The 27,924-nt window shown below is 42.1% G+C and overlaps 1 protein-coding gene across 1 annotated transcript; it reads right to left on the bottom strand.

The window, feature by feature from the left end:
• Muted (biogenesis of lysosome-related organelles complex 1 subunit 5) lies at positions 1–27,924 on the bottom strand. Its single transcript, XM_068371160.1, has 5 exons — positions 27,853–27,924; positions 24,605–24,687; positions 24,252–24,326; positions 15,984–16,097; positions 1–385 (listed from the first exon to the last, which is right to left on the bottom strand). Exons 1-5 carry the CDS (start codon positions 27,869–27,871, stop codon positions 218–220), a joined length of 459 nt encoding a protein of 152 aa, XP_068227261.1. The 5' UTR covers positions 27,872–27,924; the 3' UTR covers positions 1–217.

The raw sequence follows: 27,924 nt of genomic DNA, 5'->3' as shown, positions 1-27,924 counted from the left end.
AATAAACCTCCCTCAGAGATGATAAATAAAAACTCTCACATAAAGCACATGAAATTAAATCAATATAAGGTTCGAACAGTCATAAGTGTTAAGCTCAATATTCTTGCAAAGCAAGTCCAAGAAAATTGTCTTTAAAACAAATTTGACACTGAAGTGCTCATGAAGAAACTATTCAGTCATGGTTTTAGGAAGTGAACTGCATGCTCAGTATGTCAAATCACTTTCCATAACCAGTATTTTTTTCTAGTTGCTCAAACTGTAACCTCATAGCCTTCTCCTTATCTTTATAAGTATCATCAAGCAATTTCAGTTTTTCATCCACGTCCCGCTGTACAGCTCCAAGCCGGGCGCTGCGGTCAGCTCTTTTCTTGGCTAGCAGCTCCTCCTACAAAAAATACCTTATGTGAAAAATTATATGAAAAAGGTCCCGTACGAATAAAAATACTATAAATTCTAAAAAGAATTTTTGTCTTTCCTCGCTATACAAACTTGAGTCATTTATAGGGGTCTACTCTTAATAGTTTTGCTACAACAAGAAAAAAAAAATTATTGGGATGTTGGTAACATTGTATGGTTATCAGCTGTCCACCCACAGCACCATGGTTCAATCTTATAATGGTCTAGACTCATAGGATGGATGAGGCAGACAATTTAAAATAAATGATTTAGGTTTGTATAGTTAGGAAAAATACAAATAGTTTTAATAATATGTAGTTTGTTCCCACGAGGATACAAACCCTCGCCATTTATAACGGGAGTCTTCCTTAGGTGGGAGGAAGACACTGCTGTTGGAAGGCTGTCTGCCTAGCCTTAATCCAGATACATTAAAAGATGATTTACCAGACAGACTCGTAAGTGAGGCAAGGTCCTGATATCAGCTTTAAGGTAATGCTTTAGTTACTGACTCAACACAGTTTAAATTCAGTTAGAACAAAAAAAGAATTGTATTGAAAAATTGTTCTAACTTACAAACTAAATGTCACAGAGAAATCTTACCTACATAAGGGCTTCTTCAATGTTGGTACTGTACTCACAAGTGAGAGATGTCAAGTAGGGGGAGAGGGAAAGAACTAATTCTTTACATTCACACTCTCATTTATGACAAAAATAAAAGTTAGTTCTTCTGTAAGGGCAAGTCCTAAACTATCTGTTGAGCAGCCACTAATGGGCCCAAAGAGAAAAGTGTCAAGTGATCTGTGGGTACAGTCCTTGAGGAAATGCGCTGTAAAGGTGGTCTGTCCCTTCCAAAGTCCAGTACTAAGGACTTGGGCTTCTGAGTGGTTTTTGCAAAACCCTAGGGTTGCAGCAACACCACATATATCATGAGCTCCAGGAGGGAGCCCAGGCAGTGCTTCTTCCAAGGATTTATATGCTTTGAGAATAACTTCGTGCAACAAAACAGATATACTGTATTGTTGTCTGTCCCTTTCTTTTCTTTGCAACTTGCACTCAGGAACAATTTAGGAATGCTAGGACGAAATACAGCAATTTTCTTAAGGGGCCCGGCTGGTATGCCATTATATGGGGGTATAGGAAGAAAAACCCCAAATACTGAGAAAATTCACGGTACTTCGTATGGCAATGGAGAATGCGTATACGAAATATTTGGTCAAAACACCTCTTACTTTCATAGTTACAGGGTAATTAGTAATAGTAACTCAATAAACTAAAAACACTGTTCCCTACAAGAAAATGCAGCATTTCCTCTGTTATCATAAATTTTGATAATTATTACATTTTAATGTAAAACAAATTGTGAGCAATGGCATCTGTATAGATTACAAGAGTCACAATTCGATGTATTACACGGTAAATTACATCCTTTGCCCTTCAGTCTAACCACAAACCTCCTAAAGAGTACATGTTTGAGTTTGACCTTTGACATTCACTCATTTTTACATCTGTTTTTCTCGTTTTTGGTAGGAATTTCAGCATTTCAAAGAGGAAAAAACAATTTCAACATCTCATTATCATAAGGAAGGAGAAAATTCGCTCTAATAAGAGTGCAGAAGTCGGTAATATCAGCGAAATTAGTGGAGTTAGTGAAGGAGATAGATGATGGAGCCACTGTCTCGCCTAAAGAAGGATATTGAGCAAAGGGATCCTCATTTATGATTAAATCATGATAAATAATTTTGTTTTGGTTCATTAATATCCAAAAAGGAACATGTTATTTTTATTACTAAAATAAATTTTTGAATATACTTACCCGATGATCATGTAGCTGTCAACTCTGTTGCCCGACAGAAATCTACGGTCGGGATACGCCAGCGATCGCTATACAGGTGGGGGTGTACACAACAGCGCCATCTGTGGTCAGGTACTCCAGTACTTCTTGTCAACAAGACCTCAATTTTCTCCTCGGTCCCCTGGTTCTCTATGGGGAGGAAGGGCGGGTCATTTAAATCATGATCATCGGGTAAGTATATTCAAAAATTTATTTTAGTAATAAAAATAACATTTTTCAATATTAAACTTACCCGATGATCATGTAGCTGATTCACACCCAGGGTGGTGGGTGGAGACCAGTATACATGTTAACAAAGAAGCTAAGTATCCCGTATTTCATTTTTATTAGTTATTCAAATAACAATAAAAAATAAATAAGTACCTGGTAAGGAAGTCGACTTGAACCATTACTCTGCCTTTAATAAGTACGTCTTCCTTACTGAGCGTAGCGGTCCTCTTAGGATGCTGAACGACTCTTAGGTGGCTAAAGTATAAAGGGCTGCAACCCATACTAAAGGACCTCATCACAACCTCTAACCTCGGCGCTTCTCAAGAAAGAATTGACCACCCGCCAAATCAACAAGGATGCGGAAGGCTTCTTAGCCGACCGTACAACCCATAAAAAGTATTCAAGAGAAAGGTTAAAAAGGTTATGGAATTATGGGAATGTAGTAGGTGAGCCCTCACCTACTACTGCACTCGTTGCTACGAATGGTCCCAGGGTGTAGCAGTTCTCGTAAAGAGACTGGACATCTTTGAGATAGAATGATGCGAACACTGACTTGCTTCTCCAATAGGTTGCATCCATAACACTCTGCAGAGAACGGTTCTGTTTGAAGGCCACTGAAGTAGCCACAGCTCTCACTTCATGTGTCCTTACCTTCAGCAAAGCAAGGTCTTCTTCCTTCAGATGAGAATGTGCTTCCCTAATCAGAAGCCTGATGTAGTAAGAAACTGAGTTCTTAGACATTGGAAGAGAAGGCTTCTTGATAGCACACCATAAGGCTTCTGATTGTCCTCGTAAAGGTTTTGACCTTTTTAGATAGTACCTAAGAGCTCTAACTGGGCAAAGTACTCTCTCCAGTTCGTTCCCCACCAAGTTGGACAGGCTTGGGATCTCGAACGACTTAGGCCAAGGACGTGAAGGAAGCTCGTTTTTAGCAAAAAAACCGAGCTGCAAGGAACATGTAGCCGTTTCAGATGTGAAAACTATGTTCCTGCTGAAGGCGTGGATCTCACTTACTCTTTTAGCTGTTGCCAAGCACACGAGGAAAAGTTTTTAATGTGAGGTCCTTAAAAGAGGCTGATTGGAGAGGTTCAAATCTTGATGACATAAGGAACCTTAGGACCACGTCTAGATTCCAGCCTGGAGCGGACAACCGACGTGACTTTGAGGTCTCAAAAGACCTAAGGAGGTCCTGTAGATCTTTGTTGGTGGAAAGATCCAAGCCTCTGTGGCGGAAAACCGCTGCCAACATACTTCTGTAACCCTTGATCGTAGGAGCTGAAAGGGATCTTACGTTCCTTAGATGTAACAGGAAGTCAGCAATCTGGGTTACAGTGGTACTGGTTGAGGAAACTGCATTGGCCTTGCACCAGCTTCGGAAGACTTCCCATTTAGACTGATAGACTCTGAGAGTGGATGTCCTCCTTGCTCTGGCTGCCTCCTTCGAAAAGTCTCTAGCTCTTGAGAGTCTTTCGATAGTCTGAAGGCAGTCAGACGAAGAGCGTGGAGGTTTGGGTATACCTTCTTTACGTGAGGTTGACGTAGAAGGTCCACTCCTAGAGGAAGAGTCCTGGGAATGTCGACCAGCCATTGCAGTACCTCTATCAACCATTCTCTCGCGGGCCAGAGGGGAGCAACCAACGTCAGCCGTGTCCCTTTGCGAGAGGCGAACTTCTGAAGTACCCTGTTGACAATCTTGAACGGCGGGAATGCATACAGGTCGAGATGGGACCAATCCAGCAGAAAAGCATCCACGTGAACTGCTGCTGGGTCTGGAATCGGAGAACAATACAACGGGAGCCTCTAGGTTATCGAGGTAGCGAACAGATCTATGGTTGGCTGACCTCACAGGGCCCAAAGTCTGCTGCAAACATTCTTGTGAAGGGTCCACTCTGTGGGGATGACCTGACCCTTCCGGCTGAGGCGATCTGCCATGACATTCATATCGCCCTGAATGAACCTCGTTACCAGCGTGAGCTTTCGATCTTTTGACCAGATGAGGAGGTCCCTTGCGATTTAGAACAACTTCCTCGAATGAGTCCCTCCCTGCTTGGAGAAGTAAGCCAAGGCTGTGGTGTTGTCGGAGTCCACCTCCACCACCTTGTTAAGCTGAAGGGACTTGAAGTTTATCAAGGCCAGATGAACCGCCAACAGCTCCTTGCAATTGATGTGAAGTGTCCTTTGCTCCTGATTCCATGTTCCCGAGCATTCCTGTCCGTCCAAAGTCGCACCCCAGCCCGTGTCTGATGCGTCCGAGAAGAGACGGCGGTCGGGTTTCTGAACAGCCAAAGGTAGACCTTCCTTGAGAAGAAAGCTGTTCTTTCACCACGTTAGAGTAGACCTCATCTCTTCGGAAACAGGAACTAAGACCGTCTCTAGCGTCATGTCCTTTATCCAGTGAGCAGCTAGATGATACTGAAGGGGGCGGAGGTGGAGTCTCCCTAACTCGATGAACAGGGCCAGCGATGAAAGTGTCCCTGTTAGACTCATCCACTACCTGACTGAGCATCGGTTCCTTCTCAGCATGCTCTGGATGCATTCTAGGGCTTGGTAGATCCTTGGGGCCGACGGAAAAGCTCGAAAAGCTCGACTCTGAAGCTCCATACCCAGGTAGACAATGGTCTGGGATGGGACGAGCTGGGACTCCTCTAAATTGACCAGGAGGCCCAGTTCCTTGGTCAGATCCATAGTCCATCTGAGATTCTCCAGACAGCGACGACTTGTGGGAGCTCTTAAAAGCCAGTCGTCTGACGGAGCCGGACACAAGATCATGGTACTGCTGCGCAGTCTGTGAACTGTCAACCATGGGGAAGCGAGGAAGTACAGCGACAACCCGAAACTGTCTAGACTGTCTGGGTAGTACAGACAACTCCTTATCGGGTTGCTGAGGTTGCCGCACTGCGTCACAACAAGTCACCTCTGCTGGTTGTTGAACGTCTTCCCAGTGACACACTGACTCCGTAAACAAAAATCCTCTAACAAGGACTAAGCTTGGACTGCATGTCTTGCAACAAAGCTCAAGGTCTATGGGAGCAGGTGTGGCAACAGACGGGGTTAGCGACTGAAGCGGAACCATTACCCTCCCTGGAAGCATGCTATGCTTAAATAAAAGTCCATAGGAGGCTAAGCAGCTTAAGGCTCCTCTCCAAATGACAGAGTCCTCAAGGGAATATCAGAAGGAGGGAGAATAGCACTTTCTCATCTACAGGAACCATATCCGAGAAAAGCTAAGTTCTCTCAGTGAGGGTTTCACTGGTGCAAAAGCAGCAGACCAGAAGGCAACGTTATGAAACTGCTTGACAGTCTTGTGAGTTGGCAACAACCAAAGATGTGTGATTGAGGAGCATGCGGTAAGGTATGCAGAGCATGCTGTACGGTATGCAGAGCATGCTGTGAGGTATGCAGAGCATGCTGTATGTAGAGCATGCTGTAAGGTATGCAGAGCATGTTGCATGGCATGCGGCTTATGCTGCATGGGATGAGGCTCATGCTGCATGGGATGAGGCTCATGCTGCATGGTATGAGGCTCATGCTGCATGGGATGAGGCTCATGCTGCATGGGATGAGGCTCATGCCGCATGGGTTGAGGAGGATGCCGCATAGCATGAGGCTCCTGCCTCATGGGTTGAGGAGGTTGCCGCATAGCATGAGGCTCCTGCCTCATGGGTTGAGGAGGATGCCGCATAGCATGAGGCTCCTGCCTCATGGGTTGAGGAGGATGCCGCATAGCATGAGGCTCCTGCTTCATGGGTTGAGGAGGATGCCGCATAGCATGAGGCTCCTGCCTCATGGGTTGAGGAGGTTGCCGCATAGCATGAGGCTCCTGCCTCATGGGTTGAGGAGGATGCCGCATAGCATGAGGCTCCTCATAGCATGAGGCTCCTGCCTCATGGGTTGAGGAGGATGCCGCATAGCATGAGGCTCCTGCCTCATGGGTTGAGGAGGATGCCGCATAGCATGAGGCTCCTGCCTCATGGGTTGAGGAGGATGCCGCATAGCATGAGGCTCCTCATAGCATGAGGCTCCTGCCTCAAGGTTGAGGAGGATGCCGCATAGCATGAGGCTCCTGCCTCATGGGTTGAGGAGGTTGCCGCATAGCATGAGGCTCCTGCCTCATGGGTTGAGGAGGATGCCGCATAGCATGAGGCTCCTGCCTCATGGGTTGAGGAGGTTGCCGCATAGTGCTGGAACCCGGCAACTCCCGATGCGGCAGCTCACGCATGAAAGCAGGAGGCGCAGCAAGAACATGCGTCTGGCAGGGTGGACTGCGCATCGGAGGTGGAGCTCTCACAGGTGGAGGGTGGGAGCAGGCAGCCGCAGTATCTGCTGAGCGCACAACCTCGGCGGGTTGTAGGTTAACAGGCTGCATTGTCAACCTTCCAGCATGATACTCCTGTATGAAGGAGCAAGCTGAGACTGTATAGTCTGCAGCATGGACCACTAGGGTCTATGAAAGACAACAACAAACGGAGTACTGTCCATTGAGACTGAGGGTCTAAAACAGCTGGTGCAGCAACAGACGGAGTTACTGCCTGTTGCGGTACCACCTTGCCTCTCTGGGAGGTGTGCAGTTGTCGTACTGCAGCAAGTCCGAACTGACCCAGTGGCTACACCTAGGCCGTTGGACTTGCGCGGAAGGGACCGACTTGCACTTAAAAGCTGCAAGATTTGGTCCATGGTTTCTGCGAGAAACCTCTTCCGCAAACGAGGAATAAATGGGCTCTCTCGTCTTTGTGTGGGTGGGGTGATCACGTCGGCTACGTGAGTGGATACACCCGAAACCACGGAGGGAAACGTCTGTTCGTCGATCAAGGCCTGATGAACCCATAAGTCCTTCGACATTACTTCTCCCCTGGGCTTGGGAGCTTGTAAGAGGTCCCAGACTAGGCGAACAACTGGCACGAACAGACGAACCCTCGAACGCAACACTGTAACACTTTGCGCTTATCACTTTATCACTTTTGATTTTCTGTTTGCACTTATTTCACTGAACTCGAAACTTTAAGTGGTTTGTACCTGAAACACGCAATCCTATCCTTCATTAAAAGGTAGTAATTGCGAAAACAGAATTACAATGTAACAGAAAAACAAAATGAAAGATAAAGAATTCAGTGGCTGGAAAAGAGACTAAACACTAGATCAAATAAACTACGTTTAAAATCTCTCACCGCATAAAGCCTGGGAACAAGAATAAAACTCTAGAAACGTTTTACCTTCTTCCCCTAAAGAGACTAGGGAGAAGAGCAAAAACGATAACAACGTTACCCGCTTGAACGAAACGTTTATCCTCCTCTCTCTCCCTCCGTCTCTATCTCTCTCTCTCTCTCTCTTGACTTAGAACCTGAGAGATGAGCCCAATTATATATATCGTTAAAACATATTATTGTTAAAGGAAAAAAACTGAAAGATTTCCCAAATAAAAAGTTCCTTTATTAGAATTAAAACCATTTAAGCTAAGAAAGAATGAACAAAACGCTAGAATCGGTTTACTCTTACTGCAACGTGAAACCGTGAATACTCTCTCTCTATCGTAACGATAGAGCGCAAGTTGAACGTTCTGAACGTCAACAACTGCGGAGACAAAACAAAACGTTAGTTCAACTTTGAAAACAGTACGAGACTATCAAAGAAATTCTTTCAAAATCATTAAAATTAAAATAGCATAAAATCTTAACAGGCAAAAACGATATGACGGGCTCAATGTTAATTAACTTCGGTTCCAAGAAAAGACCGCCTACTATTAGGAAAGGTCGCAAATAAACAAACCTAAAAATTAATTTTTATAAGTTTATAATAAAAGGAAGTTAATCGAAGAGGCCTATAAAAGGCGGAGAGATATAAAATAAATCTATAACTTTGTTAAGCAAAATTAAGAAAGAGAGTCTATACTCTCTTCGACACCAACACTTCCGTCTAAGGGAAGGGTCGGCCATTTAAAAGTGAAAGAGAGTTCATACTCTCTTCGTCACCAAAATTAAATCAAATTAATTCCAAAAACTTGCTAAGCTAATGATAAAGCTTCCTGAATAGCGAAGGCTAAACTCTAGAGCAAATACATCACCAAATCGTGAACAATAACTCCAGAATCAACAGCGTATCCAAGTAGGTCTAGCCGGTGGCACGACAGAGGAAAAATTGAGGTCTTGTTGACAAGAAGTACTGGAGTACCTGACCACAGATGGCGCTGTTGTGTACACCCCCACCTGTATAGCGATCGCTGGCGTATCCCGACCGTAGATTTCTGTCGGGCAACAGAGTTGACAGCTACATGATCATCGGGTAAGTTTAATATTGAAAAATGAAATTTATAATAATCATGATGTATTAACATTATCTTTGTAAAAATACAAAGAAAAACTTTGAACGCCCGTATCTCAAAACTACTTATTGACCTTCAAATTTATCTTTTCCCTTAGTTTTAAAAATATAGCATTGAAATTTGGTATATAACTTAGAAAAACATTATAAAACAATAAAATAGTCCTTTTTCCAATTTTTGTTTCATACTTTTTTTCTTATTTTTATTCTCCAGAAATATAGTGTTTATCTTTTTATCATAATGAAAAAATTCATATCTAGCAAAAAACTGACTTATAGAAATAAAAAACTTAATTCTATTTGAGGTCTATATCATGCTTATACGTGGTATTGATCCCAAGTCTTAATATTAAGTATTAAGGGAGGAGATAGAATTTGAAAAACACTAATTTTCAAGATAAATTGCCCTTGTGTCGCAAAATAGAAGGCCAGAGGCAAAAAACCTATGCAGTTTAGGGATGTCCTAAGTAACCTTATTAAGTGGTATGAATGTTAAAGTTTTGTTCCTAAAAACTGCATTAGCCAGCTGGCTCCCCTTAGATAATGTCAAATTGACCTTACAGGATACAGTAACAAACTGTCCAGATCATCAGTTACCTTCTTGATAGTTGAGATGCTAAAAGAAAGTTATCCATAACAGATGGGTTCCGGGTTTCTGCCACAAACTCAGGAACAAAAGTAAAAGACAAATCTTTCCATCCCCTTGATATCAGGTAATTTTAGTCATGTAGCTTGCTAATTCTTTTAGAGGAAACTGAGGCTAAATGTTACAAATTTGAAAGTACTGTAATTTGTAATTCTAACTAAACACATCTGAACTATAGATATATTTACAGCATAGCTGGAACCTAGCCATAAACTTTAACATGAGGTATGAACGACCCTCGGATAGTTAGGGGGGGGGGGGGTAAATCAGCCACACCGCTTACTCACTCACCTAGTGTATTACGTCACCTTTGATTGTTGGCAGGGCTTCTAGGGGGATAGATGATGGCAGGACAAGTATGAGTAATGAGCTCAGGTTTGTATGGTTAGAAAAAATACAAATTACTTCCAAATTTGTCATTTGTTCCTACACGAATACAAATAATTTGCTCTTTACTAAGGAGACTCACCCTTAGGCGAGTGGAAGTTATTAACCCTTCAGTAGGAGGGAGAGGATCAGCCTCAAGCTATGATTTGTCACCATCAGATATACATGCTCACTTAATTTACAATAACCTTTGTGTCCATGTTTATTTGATTTACTGCTGATTACAGAACAGTAAAAGCCAAAAGTTGGTAAATTTTCTATTGTATTTCACTCTAATCAAGCAAAATATTTTTTTTCCATTCATTGTGAAGTGATTATAGAATAATTTTTCAGAAATTTGTATTGTCCTCTTCTCCAAATAATGTTAAAACTGTAATTTTGTGTAAAAAAAATATGACAAATTCAGAGGGAATTTGTATTTTTCCTAATAGTACAAACATTAGCTATTTAAGGGTATTACTTTTGGCAAAGCTGAAAGGATGAGCCATTAAAATTTAGCGAGGGTTAACTACCCCTCCCGCTAGTTAGCTGGGGGGCTTGCTACCCCCCTACTCACACATCTGTGGTTGAGCTCACTTTGCTTTGAGGTAGGACTTTAAGGGAGACAGGGTTGGCAGGCAAGTATGTATAAATAGCTCAGGTTTGTATCGTTAGGAAAACACAAATTACCTCCGAATTTGTTATTTGTTCCGTAACTGGAATACAAACCAACATTATTTATAGGGGTGACCCACCCATTAGGAGGGTGGATGTCCCTGGCAATCTGGCTTTTTGGCCTTACCCGGTGTACTCCCTATTGTCCAGAGATTAGTGCGACACTAACGAGACCCTAACACCTCGCTAAACTTGCTAAGCATGGTCTGCGGCCTATGCAAGCTGTGTGTGATGAGAAACTAGCAATGTGACTGTCAAAGTAAAGAGTATTCTGAGACTTGCAAGGAATAACCGAGGAGACCGAGACATTCCCAAAACCACTTCAACAGGGTATGGGGACGCAACAGTATTCGGATAATACTAGGATATACAAGGGAGCAATGGTTACCTGCAGAGGTTTGATGTCAGCTTGTGCAGAGGACCCAGGATGCTGATTTCCCCACGAGAGGGGAGGATGAAGAAAGGAAAAGAGCCAGACTTTCCCTTTCATTTACACAGACTAAAACCTGGGTAACCAATGGCCTCAACCTTCTGCTACTTGCCCAAAAAGAAGCTTGAGGTACTAAACCAGCTTTTTTGCATCTACCACAAGACCGATAGAAAACGTATCAAGGTTCCTGTGTGTCAAGCCTTGCAGGAAGTGGGGGGTGAACGTAGTTTGCCGTTTGTACACGCCCACTTGCAATACCTGCGTCACAGAGTAGTTCTTCTTGAAGGCCAGAGATGTAGTTATGCTCCTAACATCCTGGGCTCTGGGACGACATGCTGGAGGAGGATCGGGGTTCAGAGCAAGGTCAATGACCCTGTGAATCCATGCGGATATTGTGTTTTACGTGAGCCTCCTCTTGTTTCTTCCTGTGCTGACCATCAGTGAGGGCACTCTGGGCCGAACTGCTGCGGATCTCTTAAGGTAGCGCCTCAAACATCTTACTGGACATAGTAGCAGATGATTGGGTCGACAGTTACAGAGCGGAGACTCGTTATCCGGAAGGAGTCGAATTTAGGATCCGAAACCCTGGATTCTGAGTCTTGGCAACAAGCTCAGGGACAAAGCTGAAGGTTACCTCTACACATCCTCTTGAATGGGCGATGTCAAATGAAACACCATGAAGTTCGCTAACTTGTTTGACTGAGACCAAGGTGAGTAGGAACACCGTCTTCCAGGTTAAAAGGCAAACTGTTGCCTGTCACAATGGTTCGTACAGGGATCCTTCTTGGGACCAAAAAAACTTGAACCACGTGCCATGGGGGAGGTCTCACACTTCTGACTGAGGACATGTAAGTTCATAACTTCGTATGAGGATGGAAGTTCTAAAGATGAGGAAATACCCATTCCTTTCACTTTAAAGGCTAGACTCAAGGTTGAGCGATAGCCTTTCACCGCTGAAACAAAAAGATAATTTCGTCCTTCAATATACGAAAAATTCCGCTATTGCTGAAATAGTGGTATTGAATGGATTGAGACCCCTTCCGTGGCACCAACCACAGAAGACGTTCCACTTCGCCTGGTAGAATGAAGCTGATGATTTTCGCAGGTATACAGACATTCTCTTCACGACTTGTTGAGAAAAACCTCTCTGAGAGAGGAGATGCTGGATAGTCTCCAGGCGTGAAGGCGTAGCAAAGCTACTGCCTTGTGGAAATGTTGACATGTGGTTGTTTAAGTAGACTGTGTCGTGGAGGAAGTCCTCTTAAGGGCTCCATCAGGAGCAGCAGAAGGTCTGGGAACCATTCCGCATGATGCCATAGCAGAGCTATGAGGGTTATTGAAAGATTAACCGATGTTCTGGTCTTGATGAGTACTCTTCTCCTCAGACAAAACAGTGGGAATGCGTATGTGTCGATGTTGTCCCACCATTGTTGGAATGCATCTAGCCAGAGCACTGGGATCTGGGACTGGGGAGCACTCCAAAGGGAGCCTGAAGTTCAGGGCCTTTGCGAACAGGTCTACAGTTGGGGAACCCCACAAAGTCTGGACTTTGTTGGTTACTAGATGATCCAAATACCATTCGGAATCTACTATCTGTGATGCTCTGCTCAGATTGTCAGCGAGCATATTCCTCTTGCCTGGAATGAAGCAAGCTGATATTGAGACCGAGTGGACTTCTGCCCTTCTCTACTGCTAGATGTGATAGGGGCTGCGAAAAATTACCTCCTTGCTCCTTGATGTAAGCCCCTACTGTGGTGTTGTCGCTCATCACCACCACTGAGTGAACCGCCAGGAACTGTTGGAACTCTTGAAGGGCCAGAAAAAAACAGCCTTCATCTCTAATAGAATTATGTGAAGGTACTATTCGGACTCTAACCTAAGGCCGGAGGTCGTGTGGTGCACCACGTGGGACCCCCTCCTTTTGATGCATTCAAGGGACAGCATCAAATCAGGAGGGACGAGAAGATCGATATCCTTCAGCAGATTCTCATCTGCCAGCCACCATTCGAGATCTGTCTTTTCCTCTGATCCCATGGGAGTCAGTGTCTGGGGAATCGAAGGCCTGATTCCAATTGGACTTCAGAAGCCACTGGAGAGATCGAATACTTAGGTGACCGAAGGGAACTAGATGGGCCAGGGATAATAGATGTCTGAGGAGACATAGCCCCTTCTGGGCTGGGAGTTCTTCTCGTAGCCTTTGTGTTGTTTGGTGTCTAATACCATGCCCAGGTATACGTCTTTGAGTGGGAAGCAGGGAAGACTTTTCGAGATTACCATGATCCCTAGATCTTGGCAAAGTCTCATAAGTTTGTCCCGGTGCTGAAGAAGGGTTGCCACTGAGTCTGCTAAGCTTAGTCTGTCATCCAGGTAACGGAGGAAACAGATGCCGAACCTGTGAGCTCAAGATGACACCAGGGCAAACACACTTGTGAAGAACTGAGGTGCTTAGGAAAGGATGAAACATGGCACTTTGAACTGGTAGGTCTTGTTGTCGATTTTGAATCTCAGATACTTCCTTGAAGATGGATGGATTGGGATCTGGAAGTGCACGTCCTTTAGAACCAGTGTAAATATTAAGTCCTGTGGTCTTATCGCTAGACTGACTGTGTCTGCTGTCTCCATACTGAACGAAGTCTGTTCAACAAACTTGTTTAGAGCCGAGAGATCAGTGACTGGTCTCCAGCCTCCAGATGCCTTTTTTACAAGAAAGAGTGGACTGAGGAAGCCTGGGAACCGTCGAGGACATCCTGAAGAGAGCTCTTCTCCAACATGGTCTGGACTTTGGCCCGAAGGGCCTGCCCCTTTGCTGATCCCATCGCAAAGGAGCTCGAAAGCCCTGGATTCTTGGTCAGTGGAGGGAGAGATGAAATGAACGGGACGTGATATCTTGAATGAATCATGGAGATCGTCCAAGGTTCAGCCCCGAGCTGCATCCACCTGGTCCAGCAGCTTTGTAGGCATCCCCCTACTGGTGGAAAAGCAGGGAGATTACCTCTCCTAGCGCTTGCGGTTTTTACCACCACCTCTCTGATGCTTTCCTCCATGATTGGACTTGTTGCCTTTCCCATCCTTGACAGTAAAGTGCTTCTAAGACATCTTTGTTTTTGAAACAGCTACCGTTTTAATAGATGATGGTTTCGTAAGGCTGGTCTTTGGAGGGGCTGGAGGTCTGTAGGGCCGAGCTGTTAGGGCCCTAAGAATGACGGAATCCGCGTTGGATTTCCTCCACCTCTCCGCAGCCTGCTCGACATCCCTTGAAGAGGAAGAACCCCTCCATGGAGGAGTTTCGGAGCCTAGCGATCTCAGCGTTAGGGGCCTGCTGGTGAAATCTCTCGGCCACAAGCCCTAGGGTCAGGGGGGAAGGTCGAGGCCAACCCCTACAGACGCAGATGTGTGCTTCTGCTGTGTCCCATGAATTAGTGCCTCCAAAAGTTGTTCCTTAGCTGGGTAACACGAAAGCCCCAAGAAAAGCAAGAGTCAACATACAAAAGAGATTTCCCTGTGGTCACTAGGGGAAGCAGCCAGGCTATTGCTCGTTTGTCCTCTGAAGAACACAGAACAAGCAAAGGTCAAAGGGAAGGAATACGGCGCTGGAGAAATAAGTCGGGAATTGTTCGCCGTTGGGGGAAACCCCAAAGGAAACGAATCCATTTCAGACTTATTTTTCTGTCTCCTACCAACCTGCTCACCCGAGAATACTTTTGTTTGCAGTAAGTTTCATTATTAGTGGTGGACCAATATACAAGATGAGTGTATGAGTGGGGTGATTAGTCTACCCCTGATAACTAGCAGAAGGTTGTTGAACTTGTGTAAAAAGTTTATGGCTAGTTTCCAGCTATGCCGGAGCAATACTGTATATCCAAAGTAAAGAGTGAATGGTTTGTATTTGTGTAGGAAGAAACGTGCATCATAGGAAGGGGCTTACGCTTCTTATATTCCACGGAAGAAGATGAGGAGGGGGATCTAACCCTCTAGGCTCACTTCTTATGAGGGGCATGATAATTTTCCCACTAGGAGGACAGCCACTCTAAACAAAAATCAAAATGGGGATTCAAAAGAACACTGCCTCATATGGCAGTTCAGGAAAAGGGGATGCGAATCAACCTCAACCCGTTTCATGAAAGTACCACAAGGGTGGCCTTCATGGTTGCTGCAAGTCTGCATAAAACTAGTAACATTGCTTATATTGCAAAACACAAGGTAAAACACAGTAAAGAAGTATTAAAAGAACACTGAAAGGGTAATCAAGGATGTTAGTTGTTGATGACCATAGAGTAAAGAAGAAGGTAACCATCTCTTGAGCAATGAAGAGAAGTGGCTTACCTCATAGTTGCTAACAATACTGCCCAGCTTTAAATGTTGCAAAGTAATCTATCATATACAGTAGTTACCAGTGGGCTTCTTTTCTCTTTCTGGTCATAGTTAGCTGACTTAGAGTAAAACTATAAAAATGACTCAGAAGTTTGTATCCGCATGATTTCAACAAATGAAAAAAACAAATATCCCTCAACATATAACCACAATAAAAATTTGAATCTCATTTACATAATGTTGGCAAAAGCCTCATTGTATATAACACAAGAAGGTGGGTAATCAAAGTCTGATATTTACGGTCAAAGTTGACAAACTGGAATAAATGAATGTATGGAATTTTGGCCTACTGGCCTAACACAAATACAAGGAGGTCATTCAGTGCCATCAAGACAAATGCATTGATGATTTAATTAAGAGGAATTACAATCACTGAAAAATCAGAGGCCAGCATTTACCCATGCATACGAATATGTGAATCATTCACATCCATATGTATATCTTAAAATAAATTGCAAAGGAGTTAAATTTCTTTACTGATGAGAGCTAGTTATGTAAGACTAGGATGTTGAATAGATAAGAGAGAGAGGGATAAAAAGTATTTGATAAAAAAGTTGAATGTGGAAAAGTTTTCTCTTATTTGATAATGCTCATTGCCTTTAAAATCAATTCAACCTAGTCAAAAGTAAACAATCATACTACATTATTCACAAGAACTATTTATATTCTCCCCTTATTATTACTGAATATATAAACAAAACCACTTAAGAATTGATACTTACAGTATTGAACTGTTTGTCTGTAGCAAGAGTATCCTCACACATATGCAGAGCCACCTGGATATCAGCAATGGTTCTTGGCAAGTTGTCATCCGACGACCCAACAATTTTTTCAATCTAAAAAAATTACACAACTTATACAAAAAATAATTGTAATGCTAATAAAAAACTCAAGAATCTAACACAGCAAAGTGCATATAGAGCACTTCAAGTGAAAATGCCGTTCAAAATGGTAGGCTGGAGAACTAGAATCATCAGAGAGGGGAAAACACTGGTGAAGGAAAATGGTGAAAAATAATATCTATCAATTATGAGATGAAAAACTTGTTTCCCAAACAATTTTCATATTTTACAATGTAAAGATTGCTACTATAACAAAGCTGTGCCTAATTCCTGTACTATTTGACAAACTGGTTGGATAAAAAAATAAGGTTTTCTCTTGGGCAACTCAGTGCCCACTGTTTTCAAATTAGGGTATGTTTAGTTATAAATCTTGTAACAAGAGAGTGGGTTGCTGGTATAATGAAAGAGAATCCTTAATGTGGGGAAAATTTCAGTTCACTATTTTTGGTCACCATACATACTACACAACTGGAAATAAACTAAACCTATGAAATATAGATTATATTTACTTATTACAAAGCATTTTCATGAGTTCAGTGAGTCCCATTTTGAGGCTGACATATACTTGCCAGAAAGGATTTGTTTGAAATCAGAACAGAAAATTAAAGGAAAATCACAAATTTTGAAAGTAATTTGCATTTTTCCTTTAGCAAAGCTGGAAAAGGTTGTTTAAACTTTTAACAAGATATTAGCAGCAGCTGGCATGCGGAAGGTAGGCAGGGGTGGGGTAACCTTCACTGTGACCTTAACCTATTAAAGATCTCAGGTTTGTAAGGTTAGGAAAAATAAAAATTACTTTAAAATTTGTGATTTGTTCCTACACATAATACAAACATTTGACCTTTAATAGGAGACGCATCCTTAGGGGCAAGGATTTCCCTAAAAACCAATCAGCCTGGTTTGGAATAGAGCAAAAGTGATGACTCCTGTCAACCTCATAACCTGTGCATGAAGATGTCGCAAGTGTTAAGATAGGTCCTTATCAAGAGACTGGTAGGCGATTGTGGAAGAACCTATATTCATAAGGATACTGCATCTGAATGTATGATAATTATGAGGAGTAAGTTGCATATATTTCACCCATCCTTCCCCTCGTTTGTGAGGATGGAGAGTTACTTCAATACAGTACAGTCATACAGAACTAGTAGCATTTTACCTCGCATATTACGGAACAACTGCTTTACCCCAAAAGGGAAAAAGGGAAGAGAACAGGCAGACTGTCTACCTCTTCTTCTAGACTTATGTCGCAGCAATTGATTTTGAAAGAAATGCTACTTGTCCCATAAGGGAGCTTGGTTTGCAATAAGACTTATTGAGTAGAAACTGCAGGACCACGGATAAGGTTATCCAGGAACCTGTGGATAAATACTGTAGGCAGAGGGCAGCGAAAGCTGTCTGTCATGCCAGATCCTACCTTCATGACTAGTGCTACTGACAGGTTCTTACTGGAGGTTAGGGTAGATCTGATATCTCTGACTTCATGCTCTCGAAATGAGATAGTACTTCAAGAATCTCACCGGATCAGTATAGCTGGATGTACAATAGTCAGACAACACAATGTTATCAGATACTGTATCTTCACCTATACCCTTTCTACGTAGAAAATCTTTGGTGCTCTGCAAGGGGACTTGAGATCTATGAGTGTCACCAATTCCTTACAAGAAATAGAGAGCGATTCTGACCTGCTGGCATGAGATTTAGTCGAGTCAGGCTACAAGCTTGCTCTTGGAGACAAACTCTGGAATGGAATAAGATGGCCTTCCTCCTCTGGAAATGACTTGTGACATACAAACTGACATGCGATACGCTCATCGTAATGCCAAGGCTGAGGCTCGTGAGTAGTCTAAGAGGTCAAAACCTATCTGATGCCCAGTTAAGAGTACATATAAGAGGGTCCACTTTAGAGACCTGAGGGATTGAGCCACATCCTAAGGGGCTTAAGTTTCTAGAGAGGGAAAACAATTCAAAGGTACACCTCAACACAGGCTGATCCTCCAAAAGGGTATAGGTCTGAATTCTTCACTTTGAGGTCTTGCCACTCAGACAGAATGACTAGGGTATCTAAAGGAACTGGTGTATTGGAAGGTGACACGAATGCTGCTGATTTTCTGAAAATAAAGCAGCTTGCTAAAAGATGTTTTAGAACTGGAGTTCTGGACCAACAGGGAGGCAAACGGGTCCTCGATGGCTGTATCCAAAATGCATAAAATCTTTTCACCACTCACAAAAGTGAGAAGTTACTAATCCTGATCCTGTAATTGAGCATTTCTGCTTACAAAACCCCACTAGTTGGAATGGAACTAGCATGAAACTATCCTGTTATTGGTTGCCCAGGTGCGTACCTGATTGCCCAATCGCCAAATCTGCAAAACAGAACCCCTTTGCTTGTAGAAGTAAGTCATGAAGGTGGAGTTGTTAATCAATGCTACAGGGTGAATATTAAAACCTATTGGAAGGATAGCAAAGTGTTGCTTGGACTTGCAACAGGTTGAAAAGTAGGTGTTTTACTTCCGTGAACCACTTCCCTCTTAAAGTGTTTATGTAATTCAAGTGTATCCCAACCCCCTTGGATTCATTTGAGAATGGGAGGCTCCCTAAATGTGGGGTTCAAGTGAAACTCCCCTAGAAGAAGAAAAGTCCTTAGCCACCTGATCTTCCCACGTTTCCTGTTTCATTGAAACCAGACAGGAAATTTCTGGCTGCTTGCTCATGATGCTTCCTACAATCCTGGAACTATCACTGGTTTAGGAGCTCGTGTAAAACTAGTTCCCCTATGATGAAGGACATTTCAGCAAATGATACAGTCCAGTTGTCAGTTCATGGTCATGTGGGAACAACAGCGCTACTTCCCTCCATCTGCTAAAAATGTGTTATCAGGAAAATCTGATCCTCTATTTCTGCCTGGCTATGCGGCTGGATTATCAGATGGTGGCAAAAGGTCAACAGTCTCGGTCGTGGAGCATTGTCTCCTGGAGGGAGACAGGACAAGTCAGTTGTTGAGAAAACCCTGAAAAGTGGTTCTCAATCAAGCAGTTACCAGAAGATAAGCATGAACAGCCAAGGCTTAAGAAAGACTGAAGTTCTGGCTTCAAACTGAAAACCAAAGCCTAGAGGATGAGAAGGAAATAATTCTGATGAGCTGAAGGATGAGTACCTAGATGTATGTATCCTTCAGGTTCACTGAGCACAAGAAGTCTTCTTCCAGATGGCCGACCGTATGGTACTTGGCGTTTTCCGGATGGCAGGCCACATAGTACTTGCTGTCTTCCTTTTTAACAAGAAGAACATGGGTCATTGATCCAAAGTAGATTTTTCCTCCGAAAGACTTGAGTGTAAAGACCTGGAGAATCGTTTAGAAGACTCTGAGTATACCCTCTCCATTGTGTTTCTTTGGGATTTAAAGGACCATTAATAGGGTGGTTGCCATGTTAGAAAGGTCCTTGTCTTCTACCTGTTAGGAAATTTGTGCTCTGGGTCAAGGGGAAGTATGTAACTGCACCCAATAAAAGGTCTAACAAGAAGCTGCTTGGGATACAAAAAGAGGAGGTCATTGTTCCTGAGTTTTATATTGGATCTTTGTTGTCAGTGTTACAATTACTGAAGTGATGGACATTGATGATGGAGTCACTGAAGCTAACATCTTGACCCATAGTGGTCACGTTCTGTCTCATACGAGACCTAATGCTAGTAACAGTGCTCTGGTACCTAGTACCAAAAACCCTTTACTGGGGCTTTAGTTTTGCTACGTACTCCTCCACAATACCATACATAGGGATTGATTGATGTTTATGAGATTTGGCCCAGTCGGTCATCTTGTACTTGGGCGACTTCTTTCTGCTTGGGTAGTACATTCCTTAATTAGAAAAGTATTGGCACGCACTACTACTCACTCTCCCAGAAAGAGGGAGAGAGGGAGAGAGGGAGAGAGAGAAAGAGAGAAATTGAATGTTTAGGAAGGGGAAAGAAGATGGATGCCCTTTATTCCTACCAGTAGTGAGTGTGCTCTTTCTTATGTTGTATCTCAGTGCTTATACATATGTTGAGATTGGATTTGAGAAGTAACCTGTTCCAACTCCAATATGCGATCAAGTTGCAAGATCTTGCCGTCTGTGGAAATTCGGTTATGGATTGGTCTCTGAGTGTGGGAAGCTAGTTCGAAGAGCAGTATCGACCTGTCGGGAGATCTAGAATGAAGCGTTTCGGGAATTTCCCAACTCATGAGAGGGACGAGAGCAACTGACTATGTTCTGAACTGTATTGCTCGTGCTCATTGATCACCGGAAGGAGTGTGAGCTCCTTTACCTATTACCGAAAACCATTCCTGTGACTCGAAGGTAACAACTAACTGATGAACGAGCGTAATTTCTGATGGTGTGTTTAAGACAGTTGCAGGATTCACAATCGCGGCTACTAACTGTATGGTTCCCAATTGTGGCTACTGATATGGTCACTGATTATGTAGGAAACAAAGAGTGGCAAAATTCGTGGAAACAACATTGTGGCCAATTCCATGGAAAACACTGATTGTGGAGAACTACTTCTTCTTCTTTGTCTGCATCTTTTCCCACTTTTATGTGGGGTCGATGTTTCTGGCCAGTGTTCTCCATCTACCTCTGTCCCACACTTCATCATCGGTTAATCTCACAATCTCCACTGGCCATATTGGTTTTGACTAATTTTTCATGGCCGGATGCCTTTCCTTTGAGTGCATATATAGGTGGCTGGCTATCCCTAGCCACCCCCTACACAGTGTCTCGACGTTGTCACCTCTCACCAAAAGTTTAATTGGCTACCTTCCAGCTTTTCTAAAAGAATATCCATAATAAATAACTCCAGGTTTGTATTATTTAGGGAAAAATAAACATTATTTTTGTCGTCACGAAAACTTTCCGATTGTGGAGAATTACCGTGAGGAAATTTGTCTTGCTAGGAGGGATCACAATCGGAACGTTTTCGTGACGACAAAACATGACAAATTCGTAAATAATTTGTATTTTTCCCTAACTAACACAAATCTGGAGTAATTTATTATGGATATTCTTTTGGCAAAGCTGGAAGGCAGCCAATTAAACTTTTGGTGAGAGGTGACAACCCCACCGAGACACTGGGTAGGGGGTGGCTAGGGATAACCAGCCACCTATATATACACTCACAGATCAGTGATCTAGTTACTTTTTCTTTTAGGCTAATAGAGCGCAGTTGTTTCCTCTTTCTCTCCTCCTCAAGGTTTAGCCAATAGACATTGATGCTTTACGCTCGTCTTTCTCTATTTAGGTGTGACTGTACTTCTTCATTGACGTTCCAATGCGGATCTGCCCTGGTCATGATGGTCGCCCTTGCGGACCTTCATGTCGTTGGCTGAGACCAACACACACTTAGTGTGCCCAACCTGTGGGGCGTTGTTGCAAACAGGGCATGCCCTGTGACGAGTGTAAGGAGTGTGGTGTCGCACATGAAAAGAACTGTACAATCTTTTTTTTTCATATTATCTTTACTGTCAATTGCCTTAAAGGTATTCATATGCTTATAGAAAAAGAACTAATAACAGTGTAATGGTGATGAGCTGGTAGGGCTGTGAGGCGACCTTGCAAAGACAGCGATTACTTATGACACAGCAATTACTTACAAGTGATTTTGTATGAACTTAGCTGATTTAACTATACTGCAGTAATAGTACTGTAAATAAGAGCATCAGCGAGTGTTGTTAGATAGGAGTAATAGTTTATTGTCATTGCTTATATATAGGGTGGCGTGGTGACGATTTACTCGTTATGATTCATCTTCCTTTGTTAGGTAATACAAACTACATTACAATGATGTAAACCACGGGAAAACCATGTACTGTACAGTTTATTTAGGATATAAGTCGACCACACGTAGGCAGTGGTCATTGTTTTGGAGGTTATAACTTGACTCGCCATAGGGCACCAATAATAAGTAGTTTTTTCCTCTTCATGGGTATCACTGTTACCCAACCCCTGCAAAGACAGAGGGTTGACTGTACTGGGAAAGCTGGAATGTAACAGTTGCCAGAGGTTTTGTGACCCAAAAGTTATTGAAGAACAGGTGCAGGGGGTCCATTATTTACTATCATTAAAAGCGAAGAGATTAACCAGCCCAATGAGACCAGCTTGACTCTTTCAGGCCAAACAAGGTGTCAAATCATATAAAGTCCGAGAAGCGCTGTGAATACATGAACATATTCAATTACGTAACTTTTCGTAAGCGATTCTAGTGGATACGTTCCGTCCATACCATCCCTCCATTGTGTATGGGGGAGATTGGATTGGGGAGAGTGTCTCATAATTGGGGCATCGGAATGTTGACAGGTGTTGATCTCCATCACTTGAGGAGTATCAAGGGGCCCACGGCATAGAAGTCAACGCCATAACTCTCCATGGGGTCCTAGTCCTATCTCTTGCTGAATGACTATAAGAGGTTCTCATTGATAAATGTTCTCAAGTGGGGCGATCATGAGAGAACCAATCACAAGCAGCCCTAGTGTGAGATGGTCTAACACTGGAGGAACAAATGCTTGAGAAATCTGCATGTAGGGTTCTGGATTGAGGAGACCTAGGGAATAGAGATCAAACATGTAGGGATATGGCACATGGGGACTCGGTGTATATGGTTCTGGTCTGTGAAAACTCCATGTGATAAGATCAAGTGTGTGGGGATCCTGAGGACAGTTTTCTGGCTTTTGGAGATTCAGCACGTGAAGATCTGGTGAGTAGGGGTTCAGCGTGTGAAGAACTAGCGAGACAAGTCTTAAGGTATGAGGTTTTGGTGAGTGTATCTCTAGTGCATGGAGACCTTATATGTGGATTACAATCTGCATGAGCTCTGCACATGTAGACCTTGAGTGAGGGACTCCTCGCTTACGTGCCTTACAAAATACATAAGGGACATGCAGACCTTGCACATGGAGACTAGGCACGTAGAGACTTAGGGCAAAAAGCCGTTTCTAACCCTACTATATGATGATCTTACACTCCCAGTGGTGTATGGGGGTGATCGTGTGCACGGAGAGGGGATGCGCAAAGGAGACCTTGAGTGTGAAAATGTATAGGGCTAATGAGACGAATGTATATAAGTAGCACTAACCTCTGAGGACTGATAACGTGAAGGTAATCATATTTGTGGAGAATCCTAACAAGGGGATCTAACGTGTACAGAGGAGTATGAGAGGAAAGAGCGAAAGGTTGTCCAGGGAGAGGGAAGGAAGGGTAGCACCCATCATCCCACCAGCAGTGCGTATGCTCACCTCATATGAGATTTGCGAGAGTTGATGTTCTTCGCCCTGTAGGACAATTTCTGGCCTTCACTCACTCCTCTCTGCACGAGACAGTGAACAGGTAAAATGTGTGAAAACTTCCATACAGAGTTCCCATACAAGTCCTTAGTGTTGTGTGCGCAGATATTTCTTCCATCTATGGACTCACTTAAGATGAGAGGTTACTGGTACTTGCAATGTCTCCCAGAGGGATAGAGAAAAGATTTGAGTTACATGTACATAACTACTAACAATTGGACTTCCTGAACTTCTTCAATGACAAATTCTACTCATTCTTCTTCAGAAGTTACAGCGAAGACTCAGCGAAGGTGAAGCAGGGGAGAAGGGAGACCTTGAAGGTCTTCTTCCTTAGAATCACACAGGTTGATGGTAACACTCAGGAGGAAGAGACCAGAACAGCACAGCCAGGTGATACATCCGTATTGCCTTCCAGGATTGTTAAACACTAAGGGAGAGAAGGGCCACGCGTCTCCCCTTTACACTCGGCAGTGGAATGCTTCCTCTGACGGAGCACCATGATATCAAAGGAAAACTACCTGTACCTTCTTTCGGTTCATGTTATCGTTGTTGTTTTACATTCACATACATGATAGATAGATCAGTAACAGACATCTTACCTATCAGGATCTAAAATTGACAGTAGATAGCACATTAAACTCTAATACTGTACAATTGAAAGTTTAAACAGGCACTCCCAGCTTTGCTGAAAGTCTCACTTTTATCAAAGGATGAAGGTTTGCAAATTAAGCTGAAGAACTTGGACAGCTTGGGGTAACGTGACCAAAGGGGAATAAGATTTTAGCATTGTCAAGAATTCTAACTAAGGCAAACTTTAGTTGCATGAACAAACTTACCTGTCCTTCTTTGATCTCAGTTATTAGTTCTAAAGATCGAAAAAGCTGTTCGACTTCCCTGTCTCCGCGCTTTTCCTGAAATTGTTTTAACATTAAAACTAACCTGAATCAATATTACACAACAAATTTTAAGCACAGATTTTTATTCCATATGAAAGATTTTTTATAGTTACATCCTTTTTGCATGAAAAAAGATTTCCAGACGTGAACCGTAATAAAGAATAAAGAATTACATACTGTACAGCACATCAGTTATTTATATACTTGATATCAAGAAAATAAACATTATTATTCTACTGAATACACTTTCTAAACAAGGATCTTAGCTTAGTATCATAGTTCTGACAACTCACCTCAAATTCCTTCTTAAAATAGTCAATTTCACCACGCAAAAATGGCCGATGGTCAAACAATCTTGAAAATACTTCATTCACATCTGAAAAAGACATTGCTGGCTGTAATTTTCAGCTTAATATATTCCCTTTTAACATGCAAATGCAAAGATTTTACAGGCCCTTTATCAGACTGTGATGTATTTAGCACATACTTTCCAAATTTTTGTCCGTAACCAAACCTAGAAATTTAAATTAAGGCAAAATTTTCCATGGTCTAGCTAACAAAGAATAAATAGGAGTACATGTCTAAAATGATAAAGAATTCTATCAAGAACAGTGGCTTGAAAATACACTGGAATCTGTAAAACACTAAAATAATATATCAAATACAATATTGTTAAACCCATTAAAATTACTTGTAGCAGCTCGTAACTGAGCAAGGACCACTTGTGAAAAAAAAAAAAAAAAGGACTACACAAACCAAACATTCCATGAGACTTAACATCACCTAATGGACAAAACAATAAGGAATCATGTAATTTATTGAATTATGAAAACATCTGAAAGATATCTGTTATTGTTTAATGGTAAATGTTATAATTATCATACCAACAAAACAGATAGATTTAGGTATCATATCAGAATGAATAATACTTAGAAGTCATAATTTCTACACTACACCAATTATTGTTCTTGTTATCAAATAAGCATTGATTTAGTTAAAGTGAAAATTTCTTTAGAGTTGATTGGAATGCTCAATACATATATTACAGTATTTATAGTGCTACAATTTATATTACAGTATTTACAGTGCTACAATAAATACTGTATCAGTATATAAAAATAGACAATAACTAATCTTTAACCGCTCTCTTTTATTTTCATTAGTTTAAACGCATGCATTACGCCAAGTTGGGAAAATATCAGGGACAATCTTGCCCATAATCATAACGTGTGAATCTATGCATATGGGCTAATTTAGTTCGTCAGATATACACTAGTTTACCATAAAACATTTAGGTTATAGGCTATTTGTAAATCTATACAGTGCAGTAATGACACTGCAAAATTTCTATGATTAATGTCTTTTCGACTCTTAAAATGTCTACTATAACAAAATTATCATATACACTTCTGTAAAGGTTAATCCAAATGCCATCATGTTTGCAACCTAACCTAACTTAGGATGTTGTCTTCTTACCCAACCAGAACTCCACAACCCCACCCCTCAAAGGTAAAATTGCATACTGCAAGCAACCTATAATATATTTTGAGAAAACAAGGGTTGTTTCAGGTGTATTTTTAGACGTTTTGATCAATTCTCCCTACAATAACTGTCAAAACCAGTATTTTTCAAGTTATAAAGAAGGTTGAAATACAAGAAAACCATATTTCTAAAGGTAAACAAAAACAGGAATATGACTTGACCTAAGAATCCATACCTAACATCTCTTGTTGTTACCTACTAGAAGGGGATAAAATTACTCATGGATACAAGGTAAAATTGTGAAAATAGAGAATAATCCTTTAATAATGAAGGTATGAGGTGAACATAGAGTATTCAAAGGTGTGTTGAACAATTTGAGGAGGATAACTATTGATAATCCATATTTATCAAACTATAAAGACACCATCTAAATAATATTGTCCTCTCATGCATCAGCAGCTGATCAAGGATGCTATGATCATGTTCATCGAACATCACATCTCTGAATAGCGCACGGATAAATAAATATCCAGGAACCTTTGTATAACAACAGATAGGACCTCCTCGGGCATTGAACACCAACTAACTTAAACTTGGCCACCTAACCTAACCTACAAGACGTCTTCATCTAACAGGGAGGGCTAATACCACCCTGCGAACCCCCTTAGACTGCCACATTCTTAGCGATAGGGTTGACTATATAGGAGTTATGGGGCATGGCCGTCATCATACATAAACCCCAATATTCATACTGGATTGATTGAAAGACACTGGGTCACAGTTCAAAAATTAGGTAAATAGTACAAACTTCACTTAACCTAACCTAATGAAACCTTACTTTACTGTATCCTGCCCTACCTTACCTACCCTAGCCTAATTAATATAAATATGGTAAAATTATAGTTATGGACAGAACAAAATTTTGGCCAGAAAAATATAGTTTTTCCTGTAGTATATAATGTGCTTTCACTGAAATAGACCATAATTTCAACAGCAAATAAACCAAAAACCTGTTATACAGTCTAAAAATGGGGATATGTTTTAGAAATCTAATGGTTTTTGCTCTGCCGTGAACTCGCTTCGCTCTCGGAAAAAGAAACACATCCAAGATCCTATGCACTGACAAGCGGTACATGCTGAGCTGTGCAAGCTAACCCCATTAACTATTTTTTTTAGAGAATTGGGAGCCTTTGGATATCAGAGGCCAGTTCCTCCCATTTGGATTAAAAATTGACATCAACTAACCTAAATTTTCCCCCTTAACCTAACCTACAAGCCGTTGTGACGGTCTGAACGATACCCCGGTCTCAGAATTCTCCTTGATAATCTGCGCATGCGCGAACATTACCGTTTGCCAGTGCATACGAGGTTGATGTTTTATTTTCCTGTAATGTTAGCGTGCGCAGCTCAACATTACCGCTTGCCAGTACATACGAGCTTGAAGTTTTATTTTCATGCGAGCGAAGCGAGCTAATGGCGGAAAAGAACCATTATACAACGTCAAGGAGAATTCTGAGACCGGGGGATCGTTCAGACCGTCAAACCATGTCCTTACCTACTTAGCTAACGTGGGCTAACGCCACCCCTGCGACCCCCCTTCCACTGCCGTATTCTAAGTTAGCCGTAATCATAGATGCAGGTGGCCGATATCATACATAAACCCCGAGAATTGTTTTAACTTGCTGTGAAAATAATGTCATTTTTTAAGAGAACGGGCGTTTTTCTATAGGAAACAGCTGTCTTTAATTATTAAAGCCTTTTCCGTCAGTAACTATAATAAACTAACTTGAGATAAAATTCGTTAAAATATAAGCTTGATATATATCATAAGAAATCCAATTAAATGACCAAAGGATGACCTCTATAGGCTGCCTATGGCAGCCAAAGAAGGTAACTATGGGAGACAACTATGTGCTCAACTTTGAATTTGGGAAAACGAAAAAGAAAAAACAGAACCATACGCTACAAATACTATCACAATTTTAAAAGATCCCTATGTCACCTAAAAACACTGGCAGTGAATAATAAATTCATGAGGCATTGAGACGACATCACTTACCCTTGGCCGCCGCTGCCATGTTTGTTTACATCGGGAGGTTGAGCGCGTCATCTCCATCCGCATAATTTAACA

Source organism: Palaemon carinicauda, chromosome 3, assembly GCF_036898095.1.
Source record: "Palaemon carinicauda isolate YSFRI2023 chromosome 3, ASM3689809v2, whole genome shotgun sequence".
NCBI classification, from domain to species: Eukaryota; Metazoa; Arthropoda; class Malacostraca; order Decapoda; family Palaemonidae; genus Palaemon; species Palaemon carinicauda.
Note: the sequence above shows the minus strand (reverse complement) of the source record. Positions and strands in the feature narration are given on the sequence as shown.

Coding starts and splice junctions, on each gene's coding strand:
- Muted (XM_068371160.1), bottom strand. Junction 16,098..24,251: donor CTGAGATCAAAGAAGGACAG/GTAAGTTTGTTC, acceptor TAATTTTTTTAG/ATTGAAAAAATTGTTGGGTC. Junction 386..15,983: donor CAGACAAACAGTTCAATACT/GTAAGTATCAAT, acceptor TATTTTTTGTAG/GAGGAGCTGCTAGCCAAGAA.